This window comes from Corvus hawaiiensis, chromosome 2 (genome assembly GCF_020740725.1).
Source record: "Corvus hawaiiensis isolate bCorHaw1 chromosome 2, bCorHaw1.pri.cur, whole genome shotgun sequence".
Classification (NCBI taxonomy): Eukaryota; Metazoa; Chordata; class Aves; order Passeriformes; family Corvidae; genus Corvus; species Corvus hawaiiensis.
In genome coordinates this window covers 90,576,227-90,600,422 of record NC_063214.1, presented here as the reverse complement: position 1 = coordinate 90,600,422, position 24,196 = coordinate 90,576,227, and the positions used below count along the sequence as shown (strand labels likewise).

The window sequence follows — 24,196 nt, the reverse complement described above, 5'->3', positions numbered from 1 at the left end:
GTGTCAGGGGAGGTTTAGGTTGGATATTAGAAAAAGGCTGCTCACTCAAATGGTGGTTGGGCACTGGAACAGCCTCCCTAGGGCAGTGGTCACAGCACCAAGCCTAACAGAGTTCAAGCATTTGGACAATCCTCTCAGGCCCATTGTGTGACTCTTGGAGAGGGTCAGGAGTTGGACTTCTGTGGGTCCCTTGTGCAACCTTCCAACTCACCATTTTCTGTGATTCTGTGATACCAGCTTAAGGCTCATAGAAGGGCTATCAAAGGAACATAGGATTAGACCCATGATACTGACCTTTATTATACAAACACCACAGACATCATCACCAGGGCACTAATTGTTTTCTGAGAAGAAACTATTAGATGGAATTTTGTCCTCTCCAAAGGACTTTCTATCAGTTTGAAATAGAACATCTGGTCTCCTGAGCTTGCCTTGTACTCTCTGATTTTTGTTCTAATATTTGTCTTACAGTACTTGATGAACTTGTGCTACACAGAAATAGGCCACATGAGACAGTCTTGTTCCTTAAACAAGGAAAACTCTCATGAACCTGTAATAGAAGGGCATGGAATGTCACTGGGTATGGTAACTTCTGTCTACCCATCTGTTGCTCTCTGCAGTCCTGGCCATTATGTATCTAGATGCTGACTGATGTGTTTGAAGTGCTCCCCTCACTTGGCCACCTGGGTGGATCTTTGGTATCTATTAGTTAATTTATGAACACATCAGAGATGTTTGAACTCTATGCCCCACTTCCTATTAAGCTACTACTTAGCTTTCAAGCTGCTAAACAAACACTGGCTGCTGAGTGGTAGCGCCATACTGTGTCATGCCCATACGCACCAGCTAATCCACAGTATCTGCAGAATTACTGCACAGTAACTGCAGTCAATCTACAACATCTCCAGCTACCCAAATTCAGAAGCTGGGACATAATGTTGCACAAAGGTGGCTACACTGCTGCTTTGGTATATGGGACCTTGGGAGGTACGGGGTAAGGAAAGAGGGAATCATAGGGACATGGGTTGGAGTCTGGATTTGCTGTGGTACGTTACAGAAAAATAAGGGAACTAGGGGTTATGTTCCTGTTTTAAGAAAATAAGAGAATACAGCACAGACTTAGTGACAAGTTTTGGGTAGGAAGGTATGTGTAATTGGGAAGCACAGAGTTGAAGACAGAATTTGGGACGAGATGAGAGGCAGAAGTTTTTGTAAGGATTTATAGATCCATTTCATCTTCCTTAGCCATAGCTATCCCTGAGTATGCTTTGGTAAAAGATGAAATATTTGCTGTGAGATATTGTCATAGAATCTGTCCTGGTTCTGGCCAGGACAGGGTTAATTTTGGCAGTAACGAGGAGATGGCTTGCTACGACCCAAAGGTTATTCTGTATCACCTCATGTCATTGCTGGAGGTTGCAGGAAGGGAGTCTTTTTCGGCGAGGAAGGCTTCTCTTCAGGTTGGGGCAGTGTGGCCACTGTTGGGTCGCGAGTTCCACAATGAGCATTTTTGCTTGTGAATCACTATCTCTTTTGTACAGTTTTGTTATTAGTATGTTGCTGATACTGCTCATTTTCTCGTCTCATTGTTGTTTCCAGCAAATTGTTCTTACCTCAACCTGGGATCTTTGCCTTTTGTGCCTCCAATTCTCTCCAGCCACCCGCAGGGGGAAGGGGGAGAGGGGGAAGCAAGAAGCAGTGTGGTTTTATTGGGAGCACTAAATTGGAGAATACCATTCCTAAACTCTGACAGAATCACAAAATGGTTTGGCTTGGAAGGGACCTTAAACACCGTCTAAGTTCACTGCCATGCCCAGGGACACCTTCCACTAGATCAAGTTGCTCAAAGACACATCTAACCTGGCCTTCAACACTTCAAGGGATGGGGCATCCACAACTTCTATGGGCAACCTGTTCCAGTGTTCCTGTTTCTCACCACCCTTACAATCAAGAATCTCTTCCTAATCCAAATCTACACTCTGTCATTTTGAAGCCATTCCTCCTTATCCTGTCACTTCATGTCCTTTCCAGCTCTTTTGTAGGCCCCCTTTGGTTACTGGAATGTGCCATAAGGTTACCCCAGAGCCTTCTCTTCTTCAGGCTGAACAAACCCAAGTCTCTTGGCCTGCCTTGAAAGGAGAGGTGCTCCAGCCCCCAACCATCATCGTGGCCCTTTTCTGGACTCACTCCAACGGGTCCATGACCTTCTTATGTTGGGGACCCCAAACCCAGATCCAGTATTCCAGCTGGGGTGTCATGAGAGCAGAGTTGAGGAGAACAATCACCTCCCTCACCCTGCTGGCCACACTGATTTTGGTGCAGCCCGGAACACAGTTGTCATTCTGGACTGCAAGCACACATTGCTGGGTCATGTTGAGTTCCTTGTCAACCAACACCCCAAGTCCTTCTCCTCAGGGCTGTTTCTCAATCCATTCTTTGGCCAGCCTGTACTTGTGCTTGGGATTGCCTGACCCACGTGCAGGATTTTGGACTTGGCCTTGTTGAACTGCATGACGTTCATGCAGGTTCACCTCTCAAGCTTGTCAAGGTCCTTCTGGATGGCATGCCTTCCCTCCAGTGTGTCAGCTGCAAAATTTTCTAGTCACCTTCCCTTATTAGAAGGATACCTTGATCTGCGCAGGAATCACAAACCTGTGCCAAATCCATGTTTTTCTGTCATGAGGTAAATGACCCTTTAGGCTGTCATAAACATGCACTTAACATACCATGTACTCTGAGGGTTAGGTGGCATGTTATGGTCCATAGCTGATGTACCCCTGTGCACTGAACTAGCAATGGTTCTTGAAGTCTGCTCCTGCCAGTGTGAATTAAAACACCCAGGACCTCAGGAGGAGGCTTGAAGCCACATTTGTCCTCCCACACTGAGTTGGATTAAGCCCATGCTCAAATATGATTGTGGAGCTGATCTCCTAGATGAACTGACAACGTTAACTTTGAGGAGAACAAGTATGGGACCTGTATGAGCAGCTCATGTCAGAGATTTAGTGATAGCTATACTCTTGCATGCAGGGGAAAACTTATCACTTTTGAGGCAATACTGGATGACATGATTTTGACAAAAATTATTTTGGAATATCAAAACACTGACATCACGCTGTAGTTTTTAACAACCTCTGAAGACTACATTGAGTCTGACATTTTAGTGACCCACTCATTCTTAGCACATACCAAGGGCAACTCTTGCTGCTGATGCATCATAATTGATCCAGAATGACACCCATGATAAAATGGTAATGAGTATGGAGGGCATGTAGGTTTGAAGAATAAAGTAGCCAATATTTCTCTTCAACCTGAAGCTCAGTGAGAGTCTTGGATAGGCACCTGAGAAGAGAGAGAGGAAAACAGCGTTATTTATACTGAAGGAAAAACACTTGTGGATAGTTGCCTTCAGTTTCTGCAGCAACTAAAGCATGCACGTTTTGTGGGGTAGTATGACATCTGCAGAACAGTAGGGAAGACACCTTCACTGTATTACTCATTGGTTTTAAAAGAAACCTTGCAGTGAATATAGTAATAGCCAAGTAATTTGTATTTGGGAAGAAAAGAGAGACAGTAAATTACTTTGGACTGTTGAACAGATAGGTGAGCACCAGTTAGTTTTTAAAAACAAATGCTTAGGTGTCCAAGTAAAATGCTTATCCAAGTACACAGTTTTCTGTATAGAATTTATATTGAGAGAATAGGTAATGTGCATAGTTTTTCATTTACAATGAAGAATTGTTCAAGAGATGAGACTTCTTAATTACATCTGAACTATAAGAAACATGCAACCATGTGGTGTCAAAAATAAATTGTAATGAATTTCATTGAGGAAAAGCCTTCAGACTTGCTCCTCTAACATCAACAACAGCCAGCCAGAATTTTTCTTCCAAACATATTTTAAACAAAGAAAAAGTTGAATTTTGTGTATATACATATATCTATATGTGATTCATGAACTGTTACAAACAGAAAAAATTAACAATGAAAAAAAATAATTACCTCAATATCAACTTAACTTCAAACTGCTGTATATCTTACTGAATTGGTGTTAATCTTACTGAATACATTTTAGACATATATATATCTATATATACACACATATATATATATATTCAGACCAATATATTTAGAAATCTCAAATTGTTAAAAAAAATTGTGATGTTTTTCACCAAATGCAAAGATGATTAAATCTGAGTACAGCTGTATAAGAAAAAGGCAGTCATTCACACATTAGCTCCATGATTTCAGTGTTCGCACTACCAGTCTTAGATATGATACTTTTAACAGCTCATCTATAAGCTCTAGTTAGTCAACATCCTAAAAAACATTTCAGCACATACCAAGGACCCAACCAGCTATTAGAACACTTCCCACCCATTCTAGTGCAAATATGTAGAAAATACGAAAGATTACATCTAGATAAAAAATGAAAAATTACAACCTTCCCTTTAAATTATATTCATATGTTTGCATATGAGCTTAAGAAATTACATTTGCCCATATACACATGAATGATTTCCTAAGAGAGAAGGGGAAAGAAGGAATAGAAAACTGAAGATTTCTCTTCATCACATTCCTGATAGTTTGTTACACTTTGAGTCATACAACAGAAAAATGCCACACTGTTTCCGGGCAGCAGAAGCATCAAGGCAGTATCAAACTTGTGCAAATACAAGTTTGCACATAATATAACTGTTGTATCAAACAGTCTCAGAACAACTATCACCAGGGAAAGAAATATCCGGTAGGTGTATCTGGTTGCTGTGATTATTTCAATCAGTAGCATTGTTTTCCAGAATGAAATGCCTCTTAGTTTCACCAATAGAGGTATATTGGTGGAGTCAGAAGAATGTATTTCATCCTGAAATACCAAGGTTTTCTGCTGTCTGAAGCAGTCAACACATTCCAATGAACAATGTTTCATTTCAAAAGACAAATTCTCTCATTGAAACCAGGCCTGCTTTTTTTTTGCCTACAAAGCTTAACTTTTTCATTTGGCTTCTTATGAAAATGTTTCTGTGGCCTTGTGTCTGCAGACTATATAAATAAAACAGGAGACCATAATGAAATAAATAAACACTGCCATTGTGAAATACATTAAAAATGCAGCAGACCTGATCACCTTTCTGCAGTAAGAGTAGAGCATCAGACAGAAATCTTTATAAAGCTCTGTTGAGAAAAATTATTTCATATAATACATTGCCCACTCAAAGGATTCTCTATAAATCTGTAAAAAACTTTCCAAAAGTCCTGTCCAGGTCTGGATATCTGTGGAGTATAACTGATAGAGGTGACAACAGAAAAATCTCCCATAAAATACTGATTCTTTAATTAAATAGTATGAAGGATTAATTCAAGAAAGTTCAGTAGAACTCAATCACTGAATCAGAGTACATTCTTGGCTCTAGAGCCAAGGACCCTGGATGCACTGGGGAAATTGAGAGAGAGAGAACTTTGCTGTTGATAAAGCACAGAAAATGGTGTGAGTGAAAAAGGTGTGTGTCAACAGGGGAGAGAATAACGTGTCACATATGTTAGTAATTTTCAGTATGAACTCACAAACTGAGAAACAGTATAACAGAGTGAACTTTAGACATTTATGTGGAATGCTTCACCTGTGACCATCATCCATTACCTTATCACCATTTCTATCTAATTAGGTAAGGTAATTACTGAAACTGGTGAGACCTGGCCTTAAAGGTTGACTCCCCAGACAGCTGACCTCAAGGCCAGAGACATCAACCTAAATATACTTCAAGCACCAGGTTCTTTGTCCTGAAATTAGAACCCTAAGGACCATGTTGAGGGCCAGGGCTGTCAGTGCTTTCTGTCTTCTTGTACTAGAGTTGGAGTAAGAGAGATTGTAAAAGAGAGATTCATTTGCTAATCTGATGGTGTCCTGATCCTTTTGAGATGCCCTGTGACATCTCAGACACCAGCACACAGTTGATGGACATGATACACACCCTACACCTTTTTGATCAGTGGGTGGAGACTACAAAGGCTGCCTTGTGCCCTCTCAAATGCAGTTGATTAAGCAACTCACGTGAACTGCTTACACATGGGCTTGGTGTCTAAGCTCCAGTTCATCCAGTCAATCTAGCAAATGAAACCTAGAGAATTATTCATCATCTCCTAAGATGCACTCCTATAGATGTACTGAATTTGTCTCCACCGACTAATATGGACTCAATTCTGACCAACTCATACACCTAGTTCAAATGTAGACACTGAAATCATATTCGCCATAAATCAGAGCAAGATGAATCCAAGCCCTGCAAGTCTCAGAGTAGATTTTGATGGTGTAAGGCTCCTGGGCAATCTAAACAAAAGTCTTGCTGGCATTACAGCTGCTTACTGCAGTTGACACATTGTTCAGTTTCACCGTGGTAAGAGGAGTGTCATCTTGTTTGGTGGTGATTTTACGAGATCAAATTTTATTGACATGACTTTATCTCAGAAAATTTCAGAATAATATGGTCTTATAGAAACATATCATAGCATCATACAGTAGGGTTGAAAGGGACCTTAAAGACCATATAACTCCCACCGCTGCCATGGGTAGGGAAGCTGTGTTTACTGCAGGTTGAATAGTACAGTATAATTTTTTGCTATATGATCTTATATAGTATAGTATAGTCTTTGTTAGGGTCAGGTTGAAGTTGAAACATGAACTGGTAGCTTTGGTTTTTATCATACTATGCAGCTCGGGTTCTCCTTTAGGTACCTCTCCCTGAGACTATGAGAGTTTATATTACTTCCAACTGTATTGCTTTTATATCTTCAAAAATTATCTATTGACCCTGTCTCCAGCCTGCCATCTCTGCCACCATATCTCACCTCCAGCAACAGGTCACAGGAGTCTGTGGAAAAAAACAAGGAAGAACTACTATTTCCCGTGGTTAATTCCCCCTCTTTGTCTGAATGGCTAAAGCTCAGTGAAAAGGATGGGTCCTAACCTTCATGGAGAAAGGACTGTAAGTCCAGATCCTTATTTATCTAAGAAGGACCCATTCTGTGTAACTTATTTAATAGAAGTTGATTTCTGGGTAAACTCAACAATTACACTGTTACCTGTCTGATTATGATCGCATCATAATTTGTCAATTAAGCCTCAGAACATTTAGAAATTAATTACCAGGAAATTCTAGTTGTGAAGTTTCCATAAAAATGTTGTGGTTTCTTCCTTGTTACCTTGTTTTGCCTTGTTATCCTTCCTCCCATCTCACATGACATGTTGATGTGTATGGGCTAATTTAAACACTATAGGAATAACAGAATTTTGCCAAGAAGTATTTAAATCTAACAGTATTGAGAATGAAGGTTTGAAAACAAATACTTAATCAATAACTGAGCCCCAAATATTCCTTTTTCACATATTTGGGCACTTGGTAAAAAGAGATTACTTGTTTCTGTTCCAAATTCATTAAAAGCTAGCAAGCTGAAATATCTGGCTTCAAGGCTAAATTAGTCTCTTGCTGTTTTATCCAAGTATGAAACAAGATAGCAGAGTTGGTCAGTTACAGAATTTTTATTTTAATATGTTCTTCTGGCTAATTGGAAATGTACTTTATGTACTGATCTTTCGGAATACAGCAAATATTTAATTTTCAAATCTTTTAAGACTACCCTCCTCTTACCAACTGGTTGCTAATATAGCTTTGACTGCTATGTGACTTGAAGCTTTTAGGTGGTGTTTTACATATCCCCGTTCCTGTTCAATATCTCAGCATTTTAGGATAACAAACATGTAGGAGGCAGATTGAGGTAACAGACTTAGCACTACATTTCAGGTGTTTGAATGCAGATACTTGCACATGGATGGAGCATGAGCTGTCATTGCAAACCGTGGAGATTTAGACTTAGAGCCACCTGATTCTAAGGGTGCGATTTAATTGCCTCTACAGAGGTGTCTAAGGCCATTTGAGATGTGATAGGCTAAAGAAGAGTAGCACAGAACACTAGTTAAGTAATCAATACTGAAGCACTAGATGGTGAACATGGGACACAAGGCTGTAAGCTGCCAGAATAGCAGCCTAACTGCTAACCAAGATCTTCTACAGCAGCTCAAGAAGCAGCAGACACTTCAGCAGGCAACTGAATAGTATCTTAAAATATTCATTTGAGAAAAGAAGGTATTCAAGAGCTGAAGAGCTCTTTAGGCTTTACCGACGGCACTGATTTGACAGCATTTGACTATGGGCTTAATTCAGTTACTGACACATGGGCATCCAGTGCCATTTAAATGTCTTATGGTATCCTATATGGCCTTCAGCTGGTGTTAGAAGGATAGTCAAACCAGGTATTTCTTCTTCATAGCAATTTAAAAATCATGAATAAAGGGAACAGGCTATTGTGTGTGGCTTTGCACATGCCTTCTAGACACTTGAAGATGTTATTCAACTCCCAATCAAGTACTCTCTTTTTTTAAACTACATGACCATACTTGTTTCTCCACTAATCTCAGGTATGCCATTTTCTAGATTTTCACTCACATTTGCTTATTTTCCATAAACCCTCTCCTATTGCTCCATTACTGCCTTCAAGAGTGCTACCCTTGATGACAAAGCTCAAGTGTTATCAATGTAAATCAGACTCCCTTTTTATGATGAGATTTGTGGGTTTGTTTGTTTCTTTTTCCCAAAAAAGATGTTATTGGCTCATGTTCAGTCTGACATCAACAGCAGCCCCTATATTTCTACACAGAGAACCCTGGCATAACCTGGCATTCTCTATCCTTAATTTGGATAGGAATAATTAGTTGCACAGATGCTGTATTTTGCACTTGTCCATACTGAATTTTATACTTTTTTCAGACACATTTTGCTAATTTGGAAAGATAAATTTTAACTTCCATTCTATACTTCAACAGGCATGCAGTTCCTCCAGTATTCTTGCAGCTCCACCCCGATCTCTGTCGTTATTTATGGGGTTTTTCTCATGCTTATCATTGCTTCTCAGTAGTAACTATGGGAACAGATTTTTCCCTTTGCCTAAGTTACACAAGATTATACAGCACAGTTTCTCTTGGAGGATAGGAGAAATAACTAATCCAAAAGCTGTCTATGGCATGACTCTGAAGTCTTCTTTTAGTTTTATTCAATCAAAGCACATTAGGATTGAAATCTGTGAAATGTTCACTGAGATACTGTGCTCAAAGATCTAATATCTCCCCCTGAGACTTCAAGAACCTCAAAGACAGAAACATGCCTAACTTATTTTCCAAAAGAATGTAGAAACTGGCCCTAATTACTAGGACTGTAAGAAACTCTTGAGAAGAAACTTGAAAAGAGTCTGCTGACTTTATGTATCAGATCTGCTGGCATGCTTCAGATTTAGATTTAAACTTGTGGTTTTGAGAAACAAATGTGATGTTTCCCCTGCATGGAAATTCTCGTCATAAAATGTCATAATTGATCAAGCATTTTTATAATGTCCTGTATCAAAGCAATAGTAAATTCAGTATTGTGTCTTCATCAGTGACAAAAATTAAATGTTTCAGAAAATGGTACAAGAAACATGCTGTTCTCTGAAACTCCCTAATGTCAAGCTGTCTTAAACCCTGAAGCATGAGACTTTTTTATTCCTTTCACTGTATTTTTTAAAAGACCATTAATATTCTGAACATTTAGTCAGTCACATAACTATGTGCTCCTATTTTTTACTCTCGTACTTGTAACATACCTCTTTGGATTTCTCGTTTTCCTGATTTTTACAAATCTCTCATCTCTACATTTCTAAGTCATGCCTTTAATGAAATATTTCATATTGAACTAAAATGTGGCCTTGGATCATCATAAAAATCACTCCACAAATAAGTTCACTGTATTCTCATTGTTGTCTAAAAGAGCCTTCCTACAAAAGCATATCCAGTCCTGTGGAGGCGCAGGTAAGCCCTGGCTGCCAAAGGTGACACTAACTGCAGGACAAAAGGATATAGGATTAGAGCAACTGATTCTCTACAGAAAAAAATCTTCCATTCACAATGGTAAACAAGAACAGCAGCAGCTGGCAAACCCCCTCATACTAATTTCAATCCCAGCAATATTTACATTTTGTTCTGAAATACAACTTGTGTTTCTGTGTGCTTTGAAACAGATGCTGTGCCCAAAGAGTGGGTGAAGTGATGCTTGCAAACATGATTGAGCTGTGCTTCATTTGTTCTAGTGTGCTGAGACAGATGGAACAGCACACTCCTGTGGTCTGAAGAGCACTGAAAATCTGAAGGCCCCCAATAATGAGCCAAATAATGGCCCCACATGTGCTGATGGCTTTCTGTGTTGCTTTGGTTTTGTCATACATATTCCTATACTGGTATCTAACACAAATATGTAAATCAACACTCCACTTTGTGATTTAAAGACATCCAGTGCTGTGAGTTAATAGTAACTTCTATTACATCTTCAAGGAGACAAGCAGGGATTTAATTTTAGCACCTTAACAATGACGACAAATCCACTGGCTGGCTATGTATAAAGTACTATATATCCATCAGTGCAAATCAAGATATAAAAGACATTACATTCACTATATAACAACAAAACAAACATGCACTGAAAAGTTGCAGGGAGGTGTTTATAAAATTGGTGGCTTTTTGACCTAGGCATGCCAAAACACATTTATGTATGATCAGTTACCCTGTAGGCTACATTTAAACTCATGATTCAGAGGTGAATGACTTAATTATTTAGATCCTAGATATTTGGGTGTCTAGTTAAGTATCACATACACACAAGAAAAAGAAAAATAAACAAGGAATCAAAGAATCACAAAATGGTTTGGGTTGGAAGGGACCTTAAAGACTCTATAGTTCCAACCCCACTGCTGTAGGTAGGTACACATTTAACTAGACCAGGCTGCTTAAAGCCCCATCCAACCTGGCCTTGAACACTTCCAGGCATGGAGCATCTACAACTTCTCTGGGCAACCTACTGTCTCACCACTCTTACAGTAAAGAATTTCTTCCTATATCTAATTTAAATCTACCCTCTTTCAGTATGAAGCCATTTCCCCTTGTGCTATCGGTACACATTTTTGTAAAAAGTCCCTGCCTAGCTCTCTTGTTGGCCCCATGAAATACTGGAAGGCTGCTAGAGGGTTCTCTTCTCCAAGCTTAACCCCAACACTCTCAGCCTGTTTTCATCAGAGAGGTGTTCCAGACTCCTGATCATCTTTGTGGCCCTCCTCTGGACTCAATCCAACAGGTCCATGTCCTTGTGTTGGAGGTCCCAGAGCTGAATGCAGTACTGAATGCAGGTCTGGATGAGACTTCATGGGCTCTTACTTCCAGGCTTTATCAAGTAATTTCTTTATCCAAACATGCAACACAGGCTACATGTCATGACTGGTAATAATAATTAATTATTATTAATAAAACAGTAATGTTCATGCACAAGAAAATGAAACACTAAATGGGCAGATGACAATACTTGCCTGTGGCAAAGACAACATTCTTTGACACCAGTCTGTATTCCACGATAGAGAACTGAGGAAGTTCAATCCTCTCCACGCCAGTGACTGCGTTATCTCCACCTCTCCAGTAGAACTCTATGTCATCAGTTGTGTAGCCATCTGCAGGCAAAGCAGGAGAGTAAGTCAGAAATAACAACAGAATCAAACATAGCTTCAAACATGCAGCTTGTCATTTGAGACAACAAAAAGAATTGGAACAGCTGGAGAGCTGTGTGGTATTTTGCCTGTGGGAAGGTCTTCCAAATAGCTACACCATTACAGTCTGCCCGGGAATTTTAGGCAAAACACTCTGCTTTCTTTGTATTTTATCTTTTTTTGTCACTCATATGGTATTCACTAGTTGTCACAGTGAGAAGAAAACACTATCCAAGATTTAAGACACCATATGCATTTATGAAACCAAGTGTATATTTACACTGATAATCACCAGAAGAAGGTTGATTATTCAATGAACACAGAGAAATGTAATTGGGGCAGACCTTTTCCACTCACAGTAAACTGAGTTGCACCATTTCCACTAGCTTCCAGTAGTGGAGGACTACAGCTGAATACAGAACATACATTAGTATTTTCTGTATATGGCCCACAATTTCCAGCTAGTAGCTGAAATGGACCAGGAACTTCTGAAGTGCAAATATACATCTGAATATTGCAATACTAGGACATGAATAGGTGAAAAAGGGAATATTGTTATTTTGGTAACACAATTTCAAATCATAAATGGGGTCAATCTGAAAGCCCAGGGTAGGTCCTGCAGCAAGATGATCCATACTAAAGCATCCATAATAAAGCATACTGAAAGAAAATTATATCACAGTGTTTGCTGTCTTGAAAATAAATCTGATAAAAATACAAATATTCATCTCTTGTGTTGAAGATAAGCATCCAGTCACTACCTCTGCCAAGTCAGGCAGGAATACTGAATGACTTCATTCTGTCCTAACCTCATTTTTCTAGGATGTATTCATCTATCTAGAAATGGATGACTCCTTATATCTTTTAATAAGTCAAGTAAACAAACAAAAAATACCAACGCTGATAATTACCTGACTCAAACAGTGTTTATAGACACACGTGTAAATACCACACAGTTCTATAAAAGGAAAAGAACTAGATCCAAACTAGATTTCACATGCATTTTCTTAGGTACGTACAGCTTTCTATTTCCAGAGTACAGTTTTGTTCATCTAATGGGTATCTTCTCAAGTCCATCATACAAGCTGCAGTGGTTGTGATTCTGAAATACAAGCATCAAAATGTTTTACTGTACAGCCAGTAATCCAGGTTTGGGTCATGAGGTTGTTCATCTTCCAAAGTGAAGGCCCTCTGAAGAATAGCTTACAATACCTGAGAATCTGGTCCGTATTTTTACATTGCACAGCAGCCTAATAGAGCAGCAATTACATTGACTTTCAGTGGAACAACTCGCTGTGAATTACCCTTATGCTACCAGTCCCTTTGGGGTTCAATGGACCTATCCTCATATGCAAATATTACACAAACATTTGCTGAGATTAAAAGATATGACTTTATAACAGAAACCATGAAGTGAAAACAGTCTGCTACAAATGTCAAAATCATCACAGCTGCATGAATAACTGATTTTTTGGTTTTGTGGCAGGTCTAGAAATGAAACCCTGAAATGCTGAAAGAAAGTTTTAAGTCCAGCAAAATGCTTTGTTTCAAAGTTAAGTATACTTCCCTAGTTTTCAAATGTAAAGAGGATTTTGTTATGAAGCTCCATGTTGAATTTTAAGTTTTCTCCTTATACAACAATAAATTTTTGCTTCTTTGTCTATTTATCCATTTAGCACCCTAAGGATGGTTTTGCAAAACATTTCACTATTTATGAACCAACATTATTCATCAACCTCTTGTATATCATGAGAGTCAACAATATACATATGCAACCAGAACAACTGTCTTAACAGCTTCAAACAGCACTGTCACTTTATTAATTAATGGATTTATATATTTGTACTAACTTTAGACAGATATAACCATATGCTCCTAATTAATCTGCAGCATATTTTGATGTTTTTCTGAATCACAGCCTTCACCAAGGGTATGTACATTATTATTCATCATTGTTTTTATAACAGCTTCATATAAATTTCACATTTAAATTGTCTTCTGAATCTGAATAGCTCCATTCCTTGCTGATCCTTTTCTGATATAAACAAGACAAGGACCTTGCACACAGTTTGTTCCTAAACAAATAATATTCTAGTGATAATTTATGCTAATAAATACAAGAGGGGAAAATGCCTTAAATGTACCTCTAAAAGCTGGAACCCTCAACATTAATGTTTTCTTCATGTGTTTTCTCTGAAGTTCTTTCTTCTACCCATTAACCTTCTCAAACTACAGTCTTCTAATCTTGTAAACTATAAAATTCCAGGGCAATGTTTCAAAAGAAGAAAAGTAGTTAGGTACCTTTCTTCACCTCTTTCACAGTAAAAACCCCCCATGTTGTTATTATGAACGTTCTATCCAATCTCAAAGAAAAGGAAGAACACTTATCCTTCGTATATAGGATCCTATTAGATGAATAACTACATAATATCTAAAGAAAGGTATTAAGACCATTATTGTTATCTCACAGGACAACAGAGGCCACCCTTCTCTGACCGAGAAGATGCTTTTGCAAGAAAATATTGTAATTTCTTTGCACAGGGAGAGACAGAGGCAATGAATGAGCTAGCAGAGGGAAAAGCTCAAGGATCTGTTACTCAGCACATCTTCCCACTTGTGTTCTTAGCAGTAGCCAGTGAGAAAGGCACACACTTGATCTTTGTGCTTTCCAGCCTTACCTACAGCATGATCATGTTTGTTACTGCTGATTGTCACTGCTGATTCCTGTGACTGTCCTCTGAAGGACAGTCCCATGAGATTTCAGGTACCAAGTATCACAATGGGATACTTAGGTCAGCCTTCCCCCAAGCTGCATCTGGGAATTACTCTGGTTTCTCTGTTACCAGAAATTCCAGTGGCCTGGAGCAGTGGGACAAACAGCTGTTCCTCAGTTGCTCTGAAGTTTAGGGAAACGTCTTCTCTGCAACCAACACTTGGAAATGCCCTTCTGGAACCGGGGTGCTAAGATTAACTAGCTATTAACTATGGAGATGATTAATCATCTGGGTTGTTTAGCCTGGAGAAGAGAAGGCTCCAGGGGGATCTTATAGCAGCTTTCCAGTACCAAAAGATAGGCTACAAGAGAGCTGGAGTAGGACTTTTTAGAAGGATGTGTAGTGATAGGACAAGGAGGAATGGCTTTAAACTGAAAGGCAGTAGATTCAGATCAGATTATAGGTTGAAATTTTGACTTTGAGGGTGGTGAGGCACTGGAACAGGTTCCCCAGAGAAGTTGTGGATGACCCATCCCTGGAAGTGTTGAAAGCAAGGACTTTGGAGCCCTGGACAGGGCTTTGAGCAATCTGATCTAATCAAAGGTGTCTCTGCCCATGTCAGGAGGACCTTAAAAATCCTCTCATTCCAACCCAAAGCTTTCTACGATTCTTTGAATGTCTCCTCAATACGATACCTAAGAGCAGGTCTAGCTAAGCATATAAAACTAGGATTAGCATATGGTCTTAGAGGAGAAAACTTAGTCTTATATCTGTGATTATTGATAAACAAGCAGCGATCGTCCTTGCAAAGCCATACTGATTGTGCAATGAAAGGGTCTTGCTCCTGTGTCAAATAATAACTGTGTTCAAAGTAAAACAAGTAGGCATGCTTGGGAATTGTTGATATGAAGGTTCTCTCCCATGCTTTAGTAGATTCGCCTACACTGACCTAGGTCTCATGTGGGATCCTGCAGCAGAATCCACATGAGCCAAGTTGATACAAAAGGGAATGTGCTACCAGACTCTTAACTATTATGTTGTATAACTAGCTTTAAATGCCAGCCGTACAGAACACAGATGATTAATTTTACAAAATTGTAAAAAAAGTTATACAGCTGGCAAACTTATATTCAACTTAATAATTGTGTTAACAAATTTTCAAGGAATGTATTTTTATTTTGGTCTGTTCACATACGGTAGTGGTTTTGTGTCATAAGTTCCAGTACCAGAAACAGCACATTCTTGCTCAAAAACCTTTTTTACACTACAGAAAAATGTATGCTTTTAATTTAATAAATATCCACTAGAAAAGAAGATACAGCTAGAAATAGACAGAAACAGATTTACCTCATTTTCTCATAGCAAGTTTAGCACTCAGAGGTCCCTCCTGAATGAGCATTCAAACAACCAAATTTAACTTGCACAAATGCACACCAAAAGCAAATATGAATTGCTCAGGCCTGTGCATGCTCCCAAGAGGACCAGTTTTACTTTTTATGGGATGGGATGGTATCTGACACAAGACAACAGGGCTTCAAGAAATCATCATGGCAGTGACAGAGAAATGATTACGAGCCAAAGATGAAGCAGAACATGGACACAGACACACATACAGTTTGGCTGAAAGCAATACATAAAGGAAGTGTTTTTAATTGTTTATATTTTCCTACTCTGGTTTTCTTTCCTCTGGATATAGATTCTCCTATACTTCTCTGGTACTGTACTCTTGGGCTCATCACCTTTGATTATACTGCTATATTGTATAGGAACCCCACTTGTGATGTGCTGCATGCATAACTGACAGAAGGATATTTTATGTCCCCCCCAAATTTTACAGTATGCATCAGTCTAGGCAATACAGATACTTCATATGTGACTAGGTCACAGTTCTGACAGCTTACTTCCTTGATACAGAAATACATTCATCATCCAAAAAAGAATAGAAGCATGGTTGCCTTGTCTGACTGATCACAACTAACCTTTTCACCCTGCAAACATTCCTCATGTTTCATATATAGGTAATAATTTTCAAGACCTTTCAGATAAAATACATACATTCCTCCATTCCATTTACTTTTAACATTTGACATTGTACTGCCTAAAACAAAGAAGATTATGCATGACAAACACACAAGCAGTCAGACTTTATTTTTGATCCCCAGACTATAAAGTAGTTATTTCCTCCTTAGTCTCTTGTGAAAAAAAAAAGCTGTTTTATCATCATTTGCCTTGTAGATTGTTCTGAAGAAGGTGGAACAAATTCAGTGTGTCTCCCAAAGAAAGAAATTCCCCAGAAATAGGCTAAACTTCAAAAATCTACTGTTCCATTCCCCCACTATCACAGACTTCTGCTGCAGTAGCAAAGTGCTTTCTCTAAAGTAGAGAGGAACCTTGGATGACTGAAGGTCAAGTCTTTAAAACTGTGATAAATCCTACATTGTTCAGAAGAGAACACACATCCAGAGTGGCCTTGGGATTACTTTCAATTATATATGTGTTGAGGAACTGCTTTGCTCTGTGCATGTTCTGTAATTGGTTGTAACCCTCCAAAATTTCACCTATTATTCTGAGTGACTCTGTGCTTTGTGGCACATAAAACTCCAAGTCCTGGCCTCAACCCACACTGCTTCTGGACTGCAGCTTGAGCCCAATGCCACTGGGATGCTCTGAAGCCATAACAGAGGAAGTAGGGTAGTGATGGAACAACACAAAGCACAGGGCTTTAAATCAGCAGATATAAGGCTCAGATATTTTCTTCCTTTTGATCACAATATCCTATATTTTGCCATGATTTAATTTAAGACAGTCATTCTTCACTATGTCACTTAGCTGCTTCACATCATGAACATCTCGTCCTGGATGTTACATGCTTCCAGGGAAAATGAATGGGAAGAAGTGTGCTACACATGAGCCACTGGTGAAAACCCTGCTAAGCAAATCCTATTATGTGAAACGCAATCTGCCTGTGGACACTTAGATTTTGCAGAAGAGGAAGCCAACTTATTCAAATACACTGTTCTGATAGATAATCCTCATCTGAATGTCTCCAAATGTTTATAGACTGTGAAAGAAAGACTTCTACACATTACTAGGATCACAAGAGTTCTAATCTCCTTTACTTTTTTGTTCTGTTGCTTGTGGGGATATTTCTTGACATGAAGAAAACAAGTATATCTCTGGCAATTTTTTCTTACGTTTAACCACTTGTGGAAAGAATCCTAAACCTGTAGTGTTCCATACTGGGTCAATACCATGCAAAACAAAAGCCTCTTTTTGCTAAAGCTGGTTAATTACAGAGAAAATACTTTAAACTTCTTTGAAGTTTCATATTAGGCTGAGTCTATTTTTATTTTGTCTAGAAAGATTCATCCAATTCTACCCCATACATAACATGTAATAGGAATTAAAGAGGTGAGGGCCAAAACCCAAGTCAAGTACAAAGTTCAACTCTTGATAAAAAAGAGAGGAAGGTAGAATAATTATACTGGGTATAGAATCCATCTGCACAACTTTTCAGACCTCATTCATTTTTATATTAGGGACTTTTTATCCTTCGTTACCTATGTGCATCCCATCTTGAGTATTATCTCCAATAAATATACAAGAAACTTCCAATTATGGAAATGGAACTTCCATTGGCAAAGACTTGTTTTGCTGGCTTAAACTGCTGGAGCAAATGAAATAACCTGTTCAAAGAAAGCAATATTTTGATACTACTGTGTCTTCAATTAGGATTTTTGCTGGTGTAGTTAAGTTTATTAAGGGAATGATACTTCAGCATTTTTAACCATAAAAGCTATGACAGAAAAGAAAGAAAACACAAGTCAAACCTAAAATAGGTAGAAGGTAAGAGAGTGTAAGGTCACTTTTGTACCTCTGGTTTGAAATATAACAATTACAGTGGTGATTGAAGAAATCATTGAAAGTACCAGGTCATGATCTTAGCTGCAGCTGACTCCCCTCAACCAGGGCTACTTCTGGCTTTTTTGTTTTAGACTATGAACACATCAAGAGACAATATAAGCACCCACATTCAATCTTACTGCCTGTATTTTGGACAGAATTTTCAGGTTTACAATTAATACATGCCTTTCTGCTTCCTATAGCCAGTGGGCTTTGCAGATATTGTGACTCTACAGAAACAGATAAAACCTGACTGAAGGCGCTTCGGGCAAAATTAAGAAACATCGAGTGTGTCATTTGTTTTCTACAGGCATCTCTCAGAGTTACAGGGAAGGTTACATAATTCAGCATCCAATGTTTGTAATAACCTTGTACCAGGAAGCAAACATCAACACCACATAACAGCAGTGATGAAATCTTCATCATGGAAGCACAGACCTGAGGCCGTAAAGCACCGTTCCATCCGGGTGAAGGCGAATCATTCGATTCTTCACAGTAACGCCGTGCACAAATGATTTCTTGTCATTTAAGAAGTAAGTGTCAGGCACCCAAAGCTGATCTGCCACTCGGTTATCAAGCGTGAGGTTGAGAGGTATGCCAGCGTAAGCCAGCCTCTTATCTCTCCAGTACTGTTGAAAATACATAGTCAAAGTGTAATCCTGGTAAGGAAAAAAAAAAGAGAAGTAGAACAGTCAACCATACTTTGTGTAAGTAGGAGAATAATTTCCCTATTGATAGCTTATTTTGCTGTTGATTCAATTTAAATTGAATATTTTTAAATGTTTAATAAAAATTAAATATTTGTATCACTTAATAAATACTTCATATAATTCAAGTATCACTCTAGACTAAGGGGGTATTTCAACTCTTATGAAATTCAGCAGGTATGGGTATCTTTTGTTTTGCTCCTTCTTCTCTGTCATGTAGTTCTTCTGGAAACTGCCCAAAATTATCACATTTGTGGCATGATAAATGACGTAATGGGTAAATACTGCCATCCTCCCCATTTTAAAAAATGATAGATAAATTGAAAAACATTTGAAGTATTTTGAATCAGTATGCAAATTTCTGTCTGAAAAATAATTTCTGTCTGCAAATATGTTGATTATACATGTACCTTTGTGAGAGACTGCATTTTGCAGTGACATAAGTATTTTCTCATCAACAGGCACACTGGTACTTAGAAGAACAGTAAATTGTATAAAACTCCCGCTAATGTCAATATTTGGTTTTCATAATTTTGTCAGTTTTAAGGTTTATGGTGTCTACTATGAGCTGTGATCACTAACAAAAGCCTAAACATAGATACAGAATCTTGGAAAATCCATTTTAAAGTTCTTTATTTCATTTCAGAATTTGCTAACCTGACTTCTTCATGTTGTAACAACACTATCTTGAAATGCCTTGAAAGTCTTACATGGTAGGCCTCATTCATTAGCTTCATGATATTATAAGACATTAAAAAAAAATGCCTGGGAACATTTTAAAGTTATGTACCAGCAAAATTGAAAAAATAAATCACATGGAAAAAATGAGACCATAAGCACAGGCCATTAAAACGCTTGATTTTCAAATTACAGAAGCGATCTAAACAATAAAACTCTTCATGAGATTCTTCACAAAACACTGAGAAATTTATGTGATCTCCAAATACATTTAAATATTTAGCAGCAGGTGTGCAATCCACAGGATACCTGCATTTGCATCTGGTTCTACAAACTAGTGATGCAAAACCCCTCAGGCTTGCTGCTTGTTTGGGAAAAGGATGCTCAAGTTTTCTAAGCATGGCTGTTGGGAATGGTCCATTCTTGTAATGGGTTTCATATGGAGACAATCCAATTTCAGGCACTGCTCCTGCCCTGTTTCCCTCAAGCCCTATGGTCTTTCCTTGAAATCATATGAAACTTGAGCCTGCCTTTCACACTCAGAGCCTTTGCATTTTTGATTCAGTGATTCATTCTCTTTAATGAGGGAGCTGCTACAGTTTAAAGAAATCAAATTTAATTGCTTAGAAAAATAAATCATTATAGATATCAAGGAAAAGCTGTTCCCATTTTAAGAAACTAATAGGAAACCTTTGAAAACAAAAGGGGCCAGTGATGGGAGAGGGGAGCCCACGTGGAACTGCCTGGACGGAATCTCATCCCTCAAACCTCAAATCTGACATGACTGCTCAAGAGAATGAGCTCTAACCTTTTTGTCAGCAGCTTTCTTCAGTGGGACTAATGGTCCTGCTCAGCAGTGAATGAGGTGCATGAGACACTGGGTGCACCTGCCTCGCTCCCACTACCATGTCACAAAGACCACCTCTCTCCTCCCGCTCTCTGCAATCAGTTTTGTAACACTGATGCATTAGAACAAGTATCCTCTACCAGCTTTGTTTTGCCTTAATTAAAGCTTGTTTCTATTAACATTCAAAACTTGTATGTGCCTGGCTTCTCTAATGGTTTGCACAGTAATGTCAAGAAATTCAGGATTATAAAAGTTGCGGGCACAAGAACAGTACACCAAAAGCTCACTGTGTGTAAACGCACAGTATATGCACAGAATAATGTTAAAAAATGAAATAAAGAAAAGAGGTGGCAGTGCACAGCATTGAAAGACGTGAAGTGGCCAGCACCAAAATATAAGAGAAGCAGTACACTTGAAAAAGAAAAAAAAAATTTAGGCTAGCTTTCTTTTTCCTTTGGTTTAAGATAAAATATATGTTAACATCTAATGAATGGAGTAATTAATTAGCTAAATAAAACATATGTAACAATATGAGCACAAAGAATCTGGCATTTTATTTTAAAATATATACTATGTCAGGGAACAACTTTACAAATTATGCGCAGAAACACAACAACCATTAAACATCCAAAATTTACTGTCTTGAATGAAAAAAACCTTCCAAAACACATTCTCTAAGGTACAAATTTCACTAGTGCTTTCTCTATTAACCCTCCTACCTTCTTATATCGTCTTAATTTTAAATTTAAATAACCCTCAACACCCTATCAATGTATAGACTATATTCGCATATACTGAAAGCAATGATACCCCCATAAGTTACTTTCTAAAAAAAAAGGCTACATTATTCCACGTGAAATATCAGCTCATTCTGAGCTCTTCACTTGGTATCTACTCAGGAAATTGCTCAAGCAGCATCTTCTGCAACAGTAATGTACCCCCCAGACGCACTGACCCGTCTGCCCAACCCCATGCTCCGAAGTTTGAACAACAGACACGACAGAAGTAGAGTGCTCGACCAAGCATGTGTGCTACCCCACACCTTGAAGGATCATTGTACATTTGGGCTCTGCCAGACCTCAAAAAAAAAAAAAAAAAAAAAAAAGCAGCAGCGAGCTTGTATTAGAAGTGCACTGAAACTGCTTGGCTGTGCAAGGAGCAACAAACGAGCAGGAAAGGCCAGTTCCTTAGGGTGGCTCCACCCAAGTCAGTCATTACCTGCAGAAATTATACTTATTAAAACCCATACGGATATCAGTTCTCATTCTTTGATTAGCTAATTTTCAAGACTTTGTATCTATAAAGAAAGTTTTTCCCTAGTCTAGACCTTAGAGGAAAATGCAAAAACATTTTGAGTGTAGACTGAAAAGATACACTAGGTATTTCAGGTAAATGAGAAAATGAACTTTTAACTCTCAGTAAGCAGCCTACAAAGTTTATTAAGGGCCACCTCCCTCCTTATGATGACTAAGCTCCTTATGAGCTTATGATGACTAGTTCTTATATAGAGGTCAAGAGGATAGATGTCTAAAGCTAGAAGAGATTCATCCCACTACAGCTACTGTATTAGCATGCTACTGTATTTCAAAGAGGACATAGAGCTGCCAGCTTTAGGAAATTTTAACTATTGCACAGAGCAGTGGACAATTTTCTCAGCAGCAAAGACCTCCATAAAACATGTTTATTCCCCCAAACAATACAATGCAACATTCAAAATTTACTTCTCCAGATCCTCACAGTAATAAGACGCTTCAGGTCAAATATGGTAACAAAAGCACTCAAAGCCCCGACAGGCGACAAACACAGTGCTTCTCAAGTACATGTGAAATGTCCTCAAAGTGGGAAAAGCTGGACTGCACAGGCAACATGATCTTTGTTTTGTGCATTTAAAAACCCTGGAACATCCTACAAGGATAAAGGACAGTGCTGGGCATCCTTGAATTTCTAGCATGGCAACAATGCTACTAATGTAAGGAAAGGCACACAGAAAGATGTGATGGTTGTTCTTCCAATCTAGTTTTCCCTGGGCAAGGGGAATGGAAAATAGAATTAAAAAACCTCAAATAGTAGGTAACACTTTGGAAGACACTTAGATACAACAATAAAGAGGCTGATATCACAACTCAAATAGTGTATAATACATCTGTGTTCTTCGTGTGTATTGCTTGTGATTTTAATACATCTTAAGCAAGAATTATAGAGACTAACAAGTATTGTATGTGCTAACCATGTACAAAGAAATTTTTAAGCATTTTCTACATGAGATTTGTCTCTCCTGGACTGAGCATACCAGGCAGGAAATACAACTAACCCACTCCTACAGTCACTTCAGACAAATAATGTACAGAGCCTAATGCACTACTGATAAGACTAATGAATGAAAAATACTAATATGCTGTAATAGTAAAGGAAACAATTACTTGTTTTCTATTACAGGGCTTGTTATCTCTAGCTTTTCTCTCCTGCACTCAATAACAGTGAAATCAAAATTCTAAAATACAGTTTGATCATCAAAATAAAATTAACATAATTATAGCAACAATAATGCTCTAAATTTGACTCTCACTATATTATGTATCAGGGATGTCACAAGTTTTCTATTAGCTGTAAAAATGTTCCTTCAAAATGACTGCTAGATAAACACTGCAATTAATAATTATGATGGAATACTGTTAATATGGCAACTAAGCAAAATAAATTATTTATGCAAAATGAAAGAATATATTGAAAATTACTGGAAATATCAGAAAAAAATTATGCAAAAAATAATTATTTCACTGCTTGGGAAGGCTGCCTTGTGTCTACCTGGTTTAAATTTGCATTTGGATGTAAATTCACATCCTTGTTTTCTTGAACAAAAGACAAATATGATTATTACCATCAGGTTTTGCATTATTTAATTTTGATGAGTTAATAAAGTAAGTACTCATCCAGTGGATGAAAAGATGTATCCATGTCTTAGCCTCTTTTATAACTTCAAAGTCTCTTCCCTCACCTTCTAACAATTTCAAAAATTAGATATGGCTGCTGTAGTATAGGGAGCTGTTTCTGCACCATTGATGATTGAGTTATATTCTTCCCAATTAGCCCAAAGTGATTTGCAAAGCCAAACTCATGAAACCTACACTTTGACAAAATATCTGTAAATCTGTCCCCCTACCATACGCAGAAGAGACCTGACAAATAGATTAATGCACACATTAATTCACATAACTAAATATGAGTTTAATAAAGATGTATTCAGAAAGGCTAACCACAGGAAATCAGAATTTACCAGCAATGTTATTCAGTTGTGTGAGATGATCACATAAATCTTTTTCTCAGCATTCAAAATTTTCTAATAGCTTCAACAACTTTCATATTAAAGAAAAATTTTATTAAAGGAAGAATTTAGAATCACAGAATCATTAATGTTGGAAAAGACCTCTAAGATCATTGAGTCCAAACACTAACCACCATGTTCAACACCAAACCTTATCCTCACATGCCACATTTACAGGCCTTTTGAACGCTTCCAGGAATGGTGATTCCACTACTTCCCTGGACAGCCTGTTCTAATGCCTGAAACCTATATTTTTACATTATGTTTTATTTGTGGACATTTTGGTTTGTCCAATGTCTAAACAATAAAGTTCGTTAATTGCCAGAAAATGGAGAAAGCCACCAAAGTCTATTGTTCTGCAAAGTCTTTTACAAGAAAACTGCCTGATCAAAATGTCTCTGGCAACAGATGTAGT

At 38.1% G+C, this 24,196-nt stretch overlaps 1 protein-coding gene across 2 annotated transcripts in view; it reads right to left on the bottom strand.

The window, feature by feature from the left end:
• The window catches only part of GABRB3 (gamma-aminobutyric acid type A receptor subunit beta3), a 203,487-nt gene that overhangs the window by 21,030 nt on the left and 158,261 nt on the right, over positions 1-24,196 (bottom strand). For both annotated transcript variants that reach the window (XM_048324978.1, XM_048324985.1), the window contains 4 exons: positions 18,666-18,886; positions 12,630-12,712; positions 11,437-11,574; positions 3,190-3,342 (listed from right to left, as the gene is read on the bottom strand). In XM_048324978.1, coding sequence (XP_048180935.1) covers positions 3,190-3,342; positions 11,437-11,574; positions 12,630-12,712; positions 18,666-18,886 — 595 coding nt within the window. The remainder of the gene's footprint in view (positions 1-3,189; positions 3,343-11,436; positions 11,575-12,629; positions 12,713-18,665; positions 18,887-24,196) is intronic.